The following is a 15,849-nucleotide window of genomic DNA, read 5'->3' as shown; positions in this document are numbered from 1 at the left end:
TACCCTACGCGCCTCTCCGTTCAAGGTAAGAATATAATGGGATTTACCGTGCCCCTCTAAAAGGCTGGTCCATAGAAACCCCCTACTGTAGTGATTAATTAATATATAATCCACCATATAATAAAACTCAATAACATGATATGGCAATTTTGAAATTCGCAGTTTTTCAAGGCAACCAAACAATTTGCATTTCAATACAATTGCCAACTAGCCAATCATGCTCGATTTATCATAAGCCAGTCAATTTAAACAATCAAATTGTCACAATTAACAATCTCCGTGTACTCTATTTTTCAAAATCATTATTAATTCCAAAACAATTTATAAATTAATTTCATTAAAATTCATTTATTCATAAAACATGAAAATTTACCTTTGTAAATTCCTTTTTCCATAGAATTCATGAAAGCATCTAAAAACCACCCTAGATAATTAAAATGACAGTAAGTTTACTCACAATGTCTAGAATGCAGACTTTCGAAGCACTCTGTCTACTGATCCTCGGATGCAATTTCCTTGCCTTTATCGGAGGACTCACCACCTTGACACAGTACAAAATCAAGAATTTCACCAAGTTTGTACTAAATCAAAATTAAACTAATTTAGACTACCAATGCATGATATGGAATGCAAAAATGCACTGGTAACTATCTAAACTCAATATTGGCCTAATTCGTCTTATCACCCGATTAAATTCCTAACGAGTCTGTTTAAACTCCAATTTAATTCTTTTCAGTTTCTATACCTCAATTGCACCCAAATTAACTTAATGTCCCTCAGTGTGGTGCAAATTATCAGTCTCGATAGTAAATTACGAAAATACCCCTAGTGGGTAAAAATTCATATTTTTGCTCCGAAAATTCTCATTATTTTTCTAGGCTCATAATTCATTATTCCTTAACCAATTCTCCTAGAATAAAATCAAACTCATCCTCACTCACTACATGGTAAATTCAGCCATTAATGGTTGGGGGAGAAAATAAATTCTTTTCTTGTTGTTTTGTTTCTAAATATGCTAAACTAACTAAAAACACTAACATAAATGAAAATCAAATAAATCCAACAACTTTCTCTCTCCTAACCCATTTTTTCAGAATTGAATTCATCATGAAAACATGTAATTTAATCATGGAAAATAAAGAGAAATGCTTGGGAATAAGAAAACTCAAGCTTAATAGAAAAATCTCACATTTTTCACTTAATTTCCTTGAAAATTCACACTTTTTCTTTGATTTTCTCTCTCTAGGGTTTTGTTTTTATTTTCTCTCTCTTCTTGCTGGTTTGGCCAGCCATGGGGTGGAAGATGAGCTGATTTTTGTGCCTTTTAAAAAGGAAAATAATAAATTAATAAAGGCATGACACGTGGCATCATGTCATTGGTCCGTTTTTAAAATTTTAAAAATTTAAACATTTTATCTCCACCACATGATTAGTCAAGGGTCAAAGATGAAGATAAAGGAAGACCATGTGCTGGAAAAATATCCTGGTGGTGGAAATTTACAATTTTGCCCCTGAGGTGGCAAAATTACCATTTTACCCTTTTACTCCAAATTATACCGAAATTAAAGTTTTTGACTTCTAAACCTCAAATCATACTCCAATAAGTCAAATTATACTCCAATAAGTCAAATGGGGTCAAAAAAATCTTTTCTAAAATTTTCATTTTGTCCCCAAGTGACAAATGACCATTTTACCCTTGGTTAGTAAAAATTTCGATTTGAATCCAAATTGATCTTCAAACTCCAAATTACCATTTTAAGTCATCCATGAACTGTGAAACTCTTAATTGCACCTTAAAATTCCTATTTGATCTAGTTCGAGGATTAAATAAACTTTGTTGTACCTCTAGGTACAATACCGACTTTTGTAAATTTTTCAGGACTCTCCTAGCATGCAATCATGCTATCATCACATGTATGTCATGAATAGTATTTTATAAGGTCGGGCTTTACAGAGTTAGCTGGCAATTTGATAAAGTAATACAAGTTTGTTAATGGGGTAAGGACAAGGAGGATGAACTCTCAACAAAATAGAACATGTAAATGGGAAGCGCCAAAAGAAAGAAAACTGAATGTGGATGCAACTATATTTGAGATAACAGGTGAAAGGTGGCTGGGAGCTGGATTTGTTGTTCGTAATGTATCAGGGGAGGTCGAATTAGCTGGCACAAGAAGAATGCTCATAGGTCAAACAATGGAGGAAGTTGAATTAGCTGCCTTAGTTTGGTCTCTATGTTGCTGTCAAAGGGAGAATATTATGATAAAAGAGATTGATATGGATTGCAAGGTGGTGGTTGATTGGATTAAAGGAAGACACTTGTCTGGTATCTTGGGCCATATTGTAGAAGACTACCTTAATCTAATGGTGAGCATTAATTGTGATGCTAGTCTACATTGTCCAAGAGAAGGTAATGAAGTGACGCATTTGTTGGCTAAAAGGGCAAAAGACATGAGTGAGGAAATAATGGCTTGGTTTGATTTATCTCATATGCTTGATGATATTCAACTTGTTATCATTAGAGAGGCTAGCAGTTCATTTGAAGGTGGTTAGGTTGAGGATGGATACTGTAATCCCAATGATTATATGGTTCAAAGGGTACACTTTTCCTTTACTCATGGTTTTTATCCCTCAAGGTTTTTCTATGAGGAGGTTTTTAATGAGGTTCTTTAACCATGTAAAGGGAAGATTTCTTAAGTTATAGTGAGTATTAGTGATTGTCCTTTTATATATTTATATGTCAGATGTAATTCAATTTGATGAGGTAATGAAATCATATTTCACTCAAAAAAAAAAAAAAAAACTTCACATAGACCATTCCATCACCCTCCCACTGATACCCTCAATTCATTCCCATTATTTCTATCATCCAAGAGATGTCTCAACAAATTCGTTTATAAATAGATAACAAAAAAATAAACATAATTCAACCACAACTCAAAATAAATAAAAAAACAAAAAATTTCAAATCAACAAAAAAAAATCATCTTAGAAATACAGAAAAAATGTAACCCAGCGCACAATTATTATAAATTCTATATCATTTTTTTCTCAAATAATTAATTCACTTAACTATAAAAGAGGTAGAAAGAGTTGAGAGAGAAAATTTGAAAATGAAAATCCTTGAAGTGAAGAAAATTTTAGAACCATTTATTGCTGCAACATAACTATTTGTACATAATAATACAAAATTGTAATGGCAAAAAGAAAGTTAAGAGAAAATAAATCAAAATTAGAAACCATCATAAATAAAAAATGATTTAGAGAAAATTATAATCTCCAAAATATTTAAAAACAAATCAAGGGAAAGCAATTCTAATTGTAACCTCCAACATTTTTAAATGATAATTAAAAAGGTAATGGAGAAAAGGTTTTTTTTTTTTCTAAATTATGTCTAAGTAAATATGTTTCACAAGAAAATTTAATTTATTTAGATTTGAGAGAAGAAGGAACTCAAATCTAACTCTGAGTGGGGATACATGCACTAATGACTAAGCATCGAGCCAAATGTTAAAAAATCTATTAATTTTAAAAGAAGAAAAAGTACACAGAAAAAAGATTGAACTACCTTATATTTCAAACGAAATATATTACTTAAAAAAAGTTGTCCAAAATGAGAGATAGATTTAAATTATGATAAACTCATAATGAAATTTGTCTTGGCATGGATTTATTATTGCAAAGATTTAAATCCACTATCCTGATTTATTCATGACCCCAGCTCACTTGCTCAGTGTCCTCCAGCCATTGCAGGATTGAGAGATACTTGTTTTGGTGGATTCGGAAGGGCAACAATGGCCAATACAGCGCTAATGGCAGCCACGATGGAGCCCAACACAAAAGCTGGTAAGTTACCGCCCCCAAATGCTTCATCAAGTGGTCCGCTGACTACGGATATGAACATCTGTCACATAGCCCAAAATGAGCCTATGTATATGTATAAATATGATTACAGCAAATAACAAGCTTATGGGCGATTTTAAACTTGAGAGATAGAGTTAAAAAATTGACAAGTACCGTATCAAGATATATTTATGAAAATTAGAAATTTATTAATTACAAATGAATAGTGTCAATTATGTGAACCGTTGTTGGAATAATGATTCGAAAATATTTACCTGTGGGATAACTATTGCCATGTTCAGCACTCCCAGGGCAAGCCCTACAATTCTCACAGCATCAAAATTATTAGAAAATAGGAAAGGCTTAGTATACAACAAGCATAGGCAATTACAACACTAATCACACGATTTTAATTACCTTGACCACCGCCAGAAGCAGAGCAATAGATGGATGCCAAAGCGAATGGAATGCTGAATGTGACCTGCACAAAACAAGACAATAATGATTATTGTATGTCAGTTTTTCATTCTACTTACCCACCCTTGTTTACTTTAGGAAGATGCTAAACGTGCAGTCCCAATGAAAGAGAGACATATAAGTTTTGTCCTTAAAATTGATATATAGATATAATTTACTTGAAAATTGATTATTTTTCCAACTAAATAGATCTAGTATGCGTTTACATGTACATGTAAGAGCAGAGAAGGGGCACGAGAGAAGAATGTTACGTACCGAGAGCGGAATACCCAGCAATCCAAAAACAGCCAAGGCAGAGCCTTTGATGTTGCTTGGAGGGGCCAAGAGTCCATGTGTATCTCTCCAAGCCTCAACCACCTTGGTGATCCACACCGTGGAAGCCAAGCATGCAGCCAAGATGAAATTCACCCCACCCCACAAGTTTTTAACCCCACCAACCAAGCGCCCAATATTCTCCAATCCCAAGGAAGCAAAACCCAAAACAATCGAGTTAATCATCAACCCCAGCGCACCCGCCCGTACTCCATTATCATACAGCTTCTGTTGATTATCATTTCCGTCCACATGCCCTCCGTATATCTCCCTCCCCATCCAGTCAGTATCGTACAACAAGAATGGGAACCAGGCTATCCAGTTAAGGCAAGTGACAAGAAGCAAGATCCACATCGGTTTCTTCAAGGTCTTGAATGCTGTCAATAACTCCCCAACCAAAGGCGTAGACGCTTTCTCTTCTTCTTGCTTCATAACTTCCTTGCTTAATGGCGTCTCTTTCACGCAGCTAATCGCGGTTATTGTCACCAACAAGAGGAAAAGAATATCAATAATGAAGCACGTTTTGAGGTTTGCACAATAAACATCACAGGCAGTTGTTACTGTGAAAGGGAAGATTTTGTGAAGATTTGAGTAGGAACCAGCCGCATAACCCAAAACGTTTCCAACAGCCATGAAAAAGGAGAACCATCCATTTGCAACTCTCATTCTTTTATGATTATTTGCGGAAAGGTCAGCAAGCAAAGCACGACATGGACCTTGTAACATGTTGTTAGCCACGTCGAGAATCCAAAATCCTGTAACAAAGACAGCAACGGCTCTAGGTTTTGTGCTTTTGTCCAATGAATCACCAGCTTTGTGGCCTATATCTTTGGCGAAACCAATGAGGAAAACAGCTCCAGCAACACAGCAGGCTCCAGCAGCAATAAAGGGTCTGCGACGACCGAAGCGAGAGGTGCAACGGTCACTGTTGTAGCCTACAATGGGCTGCACGAGGAGGCCAGAGATGGGGCCGCAAAGCCAAATAAAAGCCGCCCAGGTGTGAGGGACACCAAGGGTTTGAACGTAAGGGGTTAGAAGAGAGAGCTGCAGTGCCCATCCAAACTGCACGCCGGCGGCTACGGCTGCAACCACTATAATCTTCCATAGCGGGCCTGGGGCTTCCAATCCATCCTCCATATCGTACAGATGCTATTGAGATTTCAGACTCTATCTGCAATAGATGAGAACAAGAGAGCTTGACTGATCAGTGCAATCAAACACGTATCTATACAATCCTTTTTAGTTAAGAAAAAGAGATACATGCACCTATTGTTGAATCAAATTATGGGATGCATTTCATTATACATTTGATAAATCTCAGGTGCAAAGAATCACAAAATATATATTCTGGTTTTCAAAAGCTTTAAAAATTATAGAAAAAAAGACATAATCCTATATATATGCATATATAATTCAGAGTGCGTTTTTACAGAGGGTAACTTACCAAGGTTTGCAATTAGTTCAAGATAGTTCTTGCTTCCTATACTCCACCAACACCAGTAAGGCAAAATTGCTTTCCGAAAAAGTTATATTTTGCAGGTGATGATTAACTGGTGATAAGCTGAACAGAGGAAAGTTTGGGGCAATGTATGATCAATATCACCTCATGGGATCTTTGATATCAATTACGTACATTAGCCAATCCATATAAAGACAGCTATGCATTTATATTTAGGCAACTGCAATTCATGGTGTAGATTCGGTCGTTCTGCATTTTTAGGATGTCTATTTTTGCATTTTCTAATATTTGCTAGTCAATACTAAAAATGCTCCACCAAAATGTAAATTTTCTCTCACTGTCTATATATATATATATATGACAATCACTAAAATTTTTGTATTTGTCTCAAATAAAAGAAATACTAAATGAAATAGGATTTTTTTAAAAGAGATTATTATTAAACTATATAGTTCTAAATCTTATTTGGTGTGCTAATTTAAAATCCTAATTTTTAACATAAGATTAAAATTATCTTATCGTAAACCGTAGTGATCAAATAACTTTAACTTTTGTTCCTTTATTTGGTTGTGAAATAGCTCAAGCAATAGCCATTCCACAAGAATGGTTTTCTTCAAAATCCTCTAAAATTAAGGAATAGCTAATACTACATTCCCCATGGTATTAGCTTCCCAATGGTTGACAAATAAAATAAAAAAATAATAAAGACCAAAATACCCCTTACAAGTTCTAAAAATTACAACCCTATTTGTATAAAATATTATTTCTTCTCTCTTCTCATTCTCTCCCTTGATTTCAACTTCTAATAAAAAATTAATAATTTTAAAATATTAATATTAAATAATAAATAAAATATTAAAATTGTAAAATTTTAAAATTAAATTATCAATAAAATATTAATATTTAAATTATCAATTATTAATATTTAAAATAAATTATAAATTATTACTATTTAAAAATAAAATAAATTAAAAATAAATAATTATAATAACATTTCAATTATATATAAAATATTAATAACTAAATTATCAATTATTAATATTTTAAATAAATTATCAATTATTAATATTTAAAAAATAAAATAAAATAAAAAATTCATAATAATAATAATATTTAAATTAAACAAAATATTAATGTTTTAAAATATTAATGATTAAATTATAAATAAAATATTAATATGTAAACTACCTATTATTAAAATTTTAAAATAACAATCAATTATTAATATTTAAAAATAAAATAAAATAAAATAATTGATCATAATATGATTTAAATTAAATAAAATTTTAATATTTTAAAATATTAATGATTAAATTATAAATAAACTATTAATATTTAAATTATCAATTATTAATATTTTAAATAAATTATCAATTGTTAATATTTAAAAATAAAATAAAATAAGATAAAATAATTAATCATAATAATATTTAAATTAAATAAATTATTAATATTTTAAAATATTAATGATTAAATTATAAATAAAATATTAATATTTAAATTATCAATTATTCATATTTAAAAATAAAATAAAATAATTGATTATAATAACATTTAAATTGAATAAAATATTAAAATATTAATGATTAAATTATAAATAAAATATTAATATTTAAATTATTAATTATTAATATTTTATATAAATGATCATTTATTAATATTTAAAAATAAAATAAAATGAAAAATGAATCATATTAATATTTAATTTATATAAATTATTAATATTTTAAAATATTAATGATTAAATTATAAATAAAATATTAATATTTAAATTATTAATTGTTAATAATTTAATTAAATTATCAATTATTAATATTTAAAAAATTGAATAAAAATAAATAATCATATATATATATATAATAAAAGGGTATTTTTCTCTTTTTATTTTCTATTCCTTTTTTATTTCAAAGTTATTGTTTCTAACCAAACACTGTAATAAGTCATAATAATCATTCCTATCATATTCCATTTGTCATACCATTTATGGAAATTATTTTTCAACATGCTTAAATAGCCATTTTCCATAAAAATCATGCTAACTTTATATATTAAAATACTTGAAAAGGCGTATCCATTCACCAAATTGGGGAGTCAATTCCTAGCTCCAATCACGACTTCGTTCAACGATATCCGTGGAGTTTTCAAGTGTTCCTATCATACAACAATCATCACAATCATTTTATAAAATAAAAATCTCGTAATAATCATTCTAGGTACTTTCAAAACTACTCACTTTTAGCTAAACTAATTTTCGAACCAAAACCCATGCTTAAATACCCATAAATCTTTCATCCTTACCTTAGGTGAGGTTAGATGCTAAAGAAAATCACAAAACCTTTAAGCTTTAATCACCAACAAAAAATCTGGACAACAAAAGCATATTTTCAGAAACTAGAAGTCAAGATTTAAAATTTCCAAAGCTTAAAAATGTCACATTTTCAAAACTTCTCAAAACCACATCATTTAATCATCAAAAATGAAGATTTGAGTTAAAAATGAATTTAAAAGGGTTTAGGTTGAGAGAAATACCTTAGAAAAACAACTGAGGGTTGAAAACCCTCAAAAAATATGAGGTATTTATAGTTTTGAGTTTAAAAATATAGTTCTGTCTTTTTATTTTTTTAAAATTGACGAAATATATCGATACATTTGGGCCATGTGTCGATACATTAGGTTATGAAAAAAATTGTATAGATACATTATGAACATGTGTCAATACTTGACCATATGTATCAATACATCATTAACATGTATCGATACATTTGAAATAGAATGCAGTTTCTAAGACAAATTGCCCATAAAACCTGTCAACTTATTTACATTAAATATCATTTAAGTAAATGTCCTCATTTTTACTTTTTTGCTTTTTACTCTCTATTTATTTAAGATATTTAATGTAAATAAGCAAACAACCCCTCATTTGGATTTAATAAAAATATAAAAAAAATAAAATCTAAATTTTAGTTTCAAGAAAAAATTGAAAAAGTTCGACTAAAATTAAATTTGTAGTTCCCATTTATGATAAAAAATTATGAAATCTGTAAATTTCATCACTTGAACAATTAACTTGGTGAGCTTAAGAAGTACTTTTGTTGACTTAAAACCTCAATTTCATCCTTGAAAATTCATAAATAAAAGTCATGAAGGTTGTGGAAGAGATTTAGAATGAGATTAAGCCTTAAAAGAAACTACTTTCACAAGTTTGGAAAATCGATCTTAAGAAGGAAAAATGGAGGAAATGCCAACCTACTAGACCAGGATTGACTAGGAACCTCTATAGTCGATCTTGTGAAGGAAAATAAAGCAAAAATGGACATTCTGATCCAAGATCGACTATAAACCTTTTATAGTTGATCCTGTGAAGGGGAAATGGGTAAAATATTAAACCTACTAGTCCAAGATCGACTATAGACTCTCCATAGTCGATCCTAGACTACCCAATCAGCCTAAAACCCAAAATTTCTCATTTTTCCCTTATCTCCTTATTCTTCCACCTACTTTCTCTCAAATTTCAAACCTTTCAAAACCTTCAAGCTCTATCAACAAAACTTGGATTCTAAGTGCCAAAGATAAGGATTTTCACTCCCAAAAGCTTGATTTTAATGATTTTTGTTTCTCTCTCTAAAAGTTAGAATTTTTTTTAGGTTTTCAAGATTTTGTTGGATCTCTCAACTAGAAGCTCACCAAGGAGGAAAATTAGGTAAAATAAGTTCTCTACTTATTGGGCATGAAGTTTGGATAAAATTTTGGTGGAAATAATTAGAAATAAGTGAAGATTAAATAGGGTTAGAAATGGGTATTTAAAGTATTCCAAAATTTTTAGGGGTATTTAAGGATATTGATGATTGAATATCATTTTATTGGGACTTTGAGAGTATTAATGGTTGAATATCATTTTTAGGTGATATTGGAATAAATTGAGTTGTTGGAAAAGCGGAGCTTTCGAAGAAAGGTGCCAAAAGGCAAAAAGGCACTATTTAAGAAGTGAATAGATACAACATTTTTAATTATTTTAATATAATTAAGTATGCCTATTCTACAACCTCACATTAAAATGTACTTTTGATGGACTTTGTGATGTGAATAATGGTTTCAAGATTGTTTTTATGAAATTTAGATATATTATGTAAATATGTTACTATGTATGTAGTTTTGTGCATGGGGAACAAGCCTTTTGAAATGTTTGATACCTCAAAAATTTGTGTTTGTCTATAACTAGTTGAATGATTGCAAGTTTGGAAATTTAAAACGAAGTGATTTGCCTTGCATAGACCTTAGCATTGAGTTGATTTGCCTTGAGATTGATGATTTGATTTAGCCTTTGCTTCAAAATTTTATTTTATTAATGATTGAAAATTTACTTGCTTGAGATGAAGCTTGGACACTTGCATTTATTTTATTTGAATCTTTGTTCTTTGATGGCAAGTGGACTTATTTAGTCATTTGTAAATGAATATTCTGATATTTGGAATCATAGCATAAAAATGTTTCAATGAAGCCTACTTGGGTTATGGACTTGTAGCTAGTGACAGTAGACACTGGCTATTGTGCACAAAACTTAGCTTGACTAGGTAGTTGACATGGTCTCACCCCTTAATCTGGCTCGTTGGTAGTTGACATGATTCTACCCCTTTGATATAACTTTGTTTGGTAGTTGACATGGTCCTACCCTTGATTTGGTTTTGTGGTAGCTGATACGGTCCTACCACCTTTGATATGCGGTTGATGGCTATCATGTATCCAACCACTTTAGTGTTGCGGCACACTTTGATTTGGTTGTCCATGCTACTTAGTGCTCCATGACCTATTTGAAATTATATGTGACGCCATGGAATTGAAGCTTGTTAATTGTTCTAGATTTTGGACTTTGGTATTGATATTGTCTCAACTTTGGACTTTAGATTTGGTATTTGTTTATACCCCGGTTCTTGGAATTGACTTTGGTTTCTACCTTGGTGCTTAAGTTTTTATTTGTTTCGATTTTTAACATTTGTATATGGTATTTAGATTTGATTTACTCGATGTAATGCAAATTACATAAATTTGAAATCCATTCGTTTTCCTCAAGGATTTTCTAAAGACAACAACATTACATCATTTTCTTTGCACCATACTTTGTTTTCCTCGACATCTTTTACAAAAGCTTTAAAACCAATATTTATAAATTTTTTTCTTGGGAATACTTGAACGTTTTACAAACTATGATTTTTATTTCAAAGGTTTAAGAATCGTTTCCAACAAAACTTTGTAAAATCCTTCCAAATGAGTTTACATCCGACAAGGCAATGGCATTGAAATTTGTTTGATACGTGATCATACTTGGCACATAACTCGCATCTTGGCATACTTGATTTTGCTTGGGATTAAATTCTCAAACCCTTAGAAATAATTGATATGGTTGAAAGGCAACTTTGTTATTTTTTTGAAACAGGTTATTTGCATTTATTTTAAAAATATTTTGGATAAACACTCTCCTATTTAGCTTGTTCCCTTTCCCTATATCTTCTTACGGAGTTATTTATAACTTACACATGTAAGATGCACTTGTTTTGTAGATCAATAATTGCTTAGCTCATTGTCCTTTGGGAAGAGCCAACACTCTGGTCAGTTTTTGGTAAGTGATCTTATAGCATCTAGTAGGCATCAGCCATTTTGTTTCGAGTTATACTTTGTTGGCCCTATTTCGTTTGGTCATTTTGTTTGATTGCTATAAATATAACTATGTTTATGTCTTATATTAATGACATGTATATGGAATTCGGCAAGAAACGGCCACAATATGTAAATGCCATAGGATGGCCTATAAATGATATTTTGTTATGTATTGCTTCTGTATTTTGAGCATACGAGATATGTTCATGTATGTTTTATGTGTGGTTCCATTGTGATGAGTCTCATGAGGTAATTCCGAGTATTGATTTGAATTATTCACCTTAGGCTTTCATAAGTTAAGAGGGTAACTCCCATCGATACCCTTACGTCGGTCAAGGGCCAGGATTTGGGTCATGACACAAACGTATTCCAAAAATTATGAAAAAATCATTTTTGGTCATCTAAAAATCAAGAGAATCATTACCGTCATTTTTTATTCTCAAAAGATTGATCTATAAAAATTACATATTTTGACCCCTTTCAAACTTAGAAAATTTTTTTGCTTCAAAAGTGACAGACAACAAAAAGTGTCAATGAATTCTTTTGAAGGCTAAAACTAAGTTTGATGTTCAAAATATGTAATCTATATGCTCACCTAAGGATTTCCTAACTTATTCTCTTACTTAAGGTGGGATTTCACACAACCATTTTAATACACCAAAAACAAATAAGATAAGAGTAAAAATATCAAGAGCAAGAGAAGTGTTATGTTTTGAAAATAAATATAAACACTTAAGTACCCATGAACTACCAAAAGAGTCCAAATTCCTTAAAATCTACTTGTTACTGAAAGTAAGCTCTAAGGTGAAATAACTTTGCAAACCTTTGAGTGTATCTAGCTATATACTCTCGTAAAGTGCAAAACGAAGTTAGACGTTAACTTTATTGTATCCCTAAGGCTATTCACATAATTTTCCTTTACACTCCGAGAAGTTGGGACGAAATAAATCTTAAAAAAAAAATATCTATTTAAAGATACACATTGAAGTCAATTTTACTAGTTTCTTAAATTCCAAATAAACCCTATTTACACCAACAAAACCTAAACCCCAAAATAAACTTAATGTGTATACTCACTATTGTTTAAACCCATGGTCTATATCTCATGCAACTTGGTGTTTCCCCCACTTTTTATTTTCACTTTCTTTTCACTTTGTGAAGCCTTCACAGAAAGTTCATCCCTTATATAAAGATCACATCTCTATCTCATAAAGACCATATCTTTCTCACAATTCTAATAGCTAAAACCCACTTTATATCTGTAGAGCCCTATTACTTTATCACCAATAATTACTACCCATTAAGAACTATTACTCATTATATATATTTATCTCTTAAATAAATTTAATTATCAAATAATTCTCAACTAATAGAATTCTACCAAAATCCAATCTAATTCTTAATTACAATTTGAATATAATCTTTTAATGTGCTTTTGGTGGATGGCTGCCTCTTTAAATGCATTAGCTGAGTTGTGGATCTCTGATGAGTCGGCTAAACAACAAGGGGTGGCAAAATGCTCATTGCTCAGTTACGTGTCAAAGATTTTATGTTGGTGCTACAACAGAATGCTATGTGTTCTTGCTTTTTGGGTGAATTGTGGCTGGTAATTAATGAACATGGGACCAGTTGTGAGATGTTCTCAGAGTTTTCAGGTGACTGTCACCATTTGGGGTTGGGGTTGTTTTGTTGATATCTGCAGAGTCATGTCCTTAAATATAGTGAGGTTTTTGGGTTTTAACAGGGGAATGGCTCTAGGTGATCTGGTTGTTATATGAGTGTCCACTAGAGAAATATTACAGCACAACTGGTGTAGGCTTTCTCTCTTGTTGATGAATGGAAAAGAGAAAAGGAAATTGTGAGAAAGGACCTCGTGATAAGGTGATTTTAGAAATAACCACTCATATAAAGTTATCTGTTTCTAGCCAAAAAGAAGCATAAGTAGACCAAAATGCCTTTAAAAACATCGTTTCAAATAAATGCTCAACTGTTTGAGCTATCTCCCTTCCACAAGAGAGAAAATAGAAAAAAATAAAAATAAATACTCAGCTGTTTCAGCTCGGTCATATTTCTCTCTCAACTCTCTAAATCATCTCAACTCTGGCAAGTCACTATTGAGCACCATCGTCTTTAGCTCTCTCAGATCTCTGAATTGTATGAGCTTTGTCAACTCTCTATTGAGCACCATCGTCATCAAGCTGTGGTCTATCTCTCGGCATCTGACCATATTGTCGTAGATTAGTAGACCCTATAGCAGAGATGACATCAAGGTACCTGTTATTGGGTTTATTACTGCTTAAATTTCTAAAACATTTGGTGTAAATTAGAAGATGGATTATAAACATTACCCAAAGTTGTTACACGTCATGCATCTATAACATGTGTTAGTGTTATTTTAGCGTGTCACGACATTGGTTAGATGCATGGCGTGTTACAACATTTAATGTTATATGCATGGCGTGTTACCATATTGGTTTTTGGTGCGTTACGACACTGATGCATGGGTTAACTGGTCACATGGGTTTTTAACGTGTGAAGGCACTGAGGCATGGCGTGACACGACATTTGACTTGATATGCATGGCATGTTACAACATTTAACGTTATATGCATGACATGTTACCACATTTTATGTTATATGTATGGTGTGTTACCACATTTTCCGTTAAATGCATGGCATGTTACCACATTTTACGTTATATGCATGGCGTGTTACCACATTTTACGCTATATACATAACATGTTACAACATTTTATGTTATGTTATATGCATGGCATGTTACATGACTGACAAATTTTTTATCATGGCATGTATTGTGTAAAATGATTGACAAATTTTGTTTTTTTTTCAAAATTTCAGTGGGGTTTAATTGTGCGACTTGTGATAAGACATGGTGGTCAGTGGGTGGATGGCATTTACAAGGGTAGTGAGTCACGAATGCGGGGGATTAGGAGTGATTTGTCTTTTGCGGGCTTAATAAAGCTGGTTGAAGATGTTGTTAGGGTAAACTCAGAAATTGATGAGATTGAGTTACATGCATTGATCAGAACACCCGGAGAGATATCACGGCCAATTATCAAGGACGATGAGGATGTTGCATTAATTCTGCTAGAACAGAGGAATATTCTGGCTGTGTATGTCAGCATTAAGGGACGTCAAACAAATGTTATGTCACATGAAGAAGTTGGACAACATGGTAATCATCTCAATCAAAATGAGATTTACAATGCTTCACATATACCACAACATTCGGTCCGTAACCCACAACAATGGCAATTGAGGTATGCACAAGAATTTATACAACTCGGTAGACAGACGACATTCACAAAACAATTGGCTGCATAATTTCGATCAGGATGTGCATCAAACCAATTACTTGCTTCTATCGAACAAATGCAATGATCGGGTGAAACTGTAGAGTGTGTATTGCCATTGTCAAATGAGAATACGACACTTGAGGATAACAATTTGAGGTTGGAGGGTGACACTATGACGTTGGAGGATAATACTGCATTTGATGAGGGAAATGAGGATTTGTTCGCTGCCGGTGAAGATAGATTTAATGACACTTCAGATGATGGGCTTGAACAATGGCAAGATGACAGTTCAGATGATGACTGCCTTTATGACAGTGACATTCCAATTTGCAATAATGTTGAAGGCGAAACAGAACATGTTAGAGGTGTTGATGTAGGAGATGTTCAGTGTGATGACCTCATATACAATAACCCCATCGCTGGTGAGAACGGGGAATCATTCCCTTGATACATTGCTCGATGACAGTGATCAGGAAAAGGGAAATGCAGGGATATCTCGTACGTGGGTAATTGCAAGTACAGAAAGGTTCTCCTTTCAAATAATTACCACTGAGGAGTCGAAATGTGCCGATGATCGCTTATACAAAGGAAGAATGTTTTCGTCGAGGGCCGAGTTGAAACAACCTTTGAACATGTTGGTTATAAAATAGAAGTTTGCGATAAGAGTGAAAAAGTCATGTAAAGGTCGTTATGAGGTTGGTTGTAAGGACAAGGCATACAAGTTCAGTGTGCATGCAACAAAGATACCTGACAGAGGAGAATACTGGCAAGTTCGAACATTCCACAAAAAAC

At 32.1% G+C, this 15,849-nt stretch overlaps 2 protein-coding genes across 2 annotated transcripts; one reads left to right on the top strand and one right to left on the bottom strand.

Annotated features, from left to right (window-relative positions):
- The first annotated feature begins 2,013 nt into the window (after positions 1-2,013).
- On the top strand, positions 2,014-2,550 carry LOC148761353 (uncharacterized). The gene has a single exon (XM_088809294.1). It carries the CDS (start codon positions 2,014-2,016, stop codon positions 2,548-2,550), a length of 537 nt encoding a protein of 178 aa, XP_088665420.1.
- Positions 2,551-3,505: 955 nt separating this feature from the next.
- Positions 3,506-5,944, bottom strand: LOC148761352 (sucrose transport protein SUC1-like). The gene is made up of 4 exons (XM_088809251.1): positions 4,573-5,944; positions 4,258-4,321; positions 4,116-4,159; positions 3,506-3,901 (listed from the first exon to the last, which is right to left on the bottom strand). The coding sequence occupies exons 1-4, from the start codon at positions 5,764-5,766 to the stop codon at positions 3,728-3,730; spliced, it is 1,476 nt and encodes a 491-aa protein (XP_088665377.1). The 5' UTR covers positions 5,767-5,944; the 3' UTR covers positions 3,506-3,727.
- Between the last annotated feature and the right edge of the window lie 9,905 nt (positions 5,945-15,849).

Source organism: Theobroma cacao, chromosome 8, assembly GCF_053813885.1.
Source record: "Theobroma cacao isolate CCN51 chromosome 8, ASM5381388v1, whole genome shotgun sequence".
NCBI lineage: Eukaryota > Viridiplantae > Streptophyta > Magnoliopsida > Malvales > Malvaceae > Theobroma > Theobroma cacao.
This window is presented reverse-complemented; position numbering and strand designations above follow the sequence as displayed.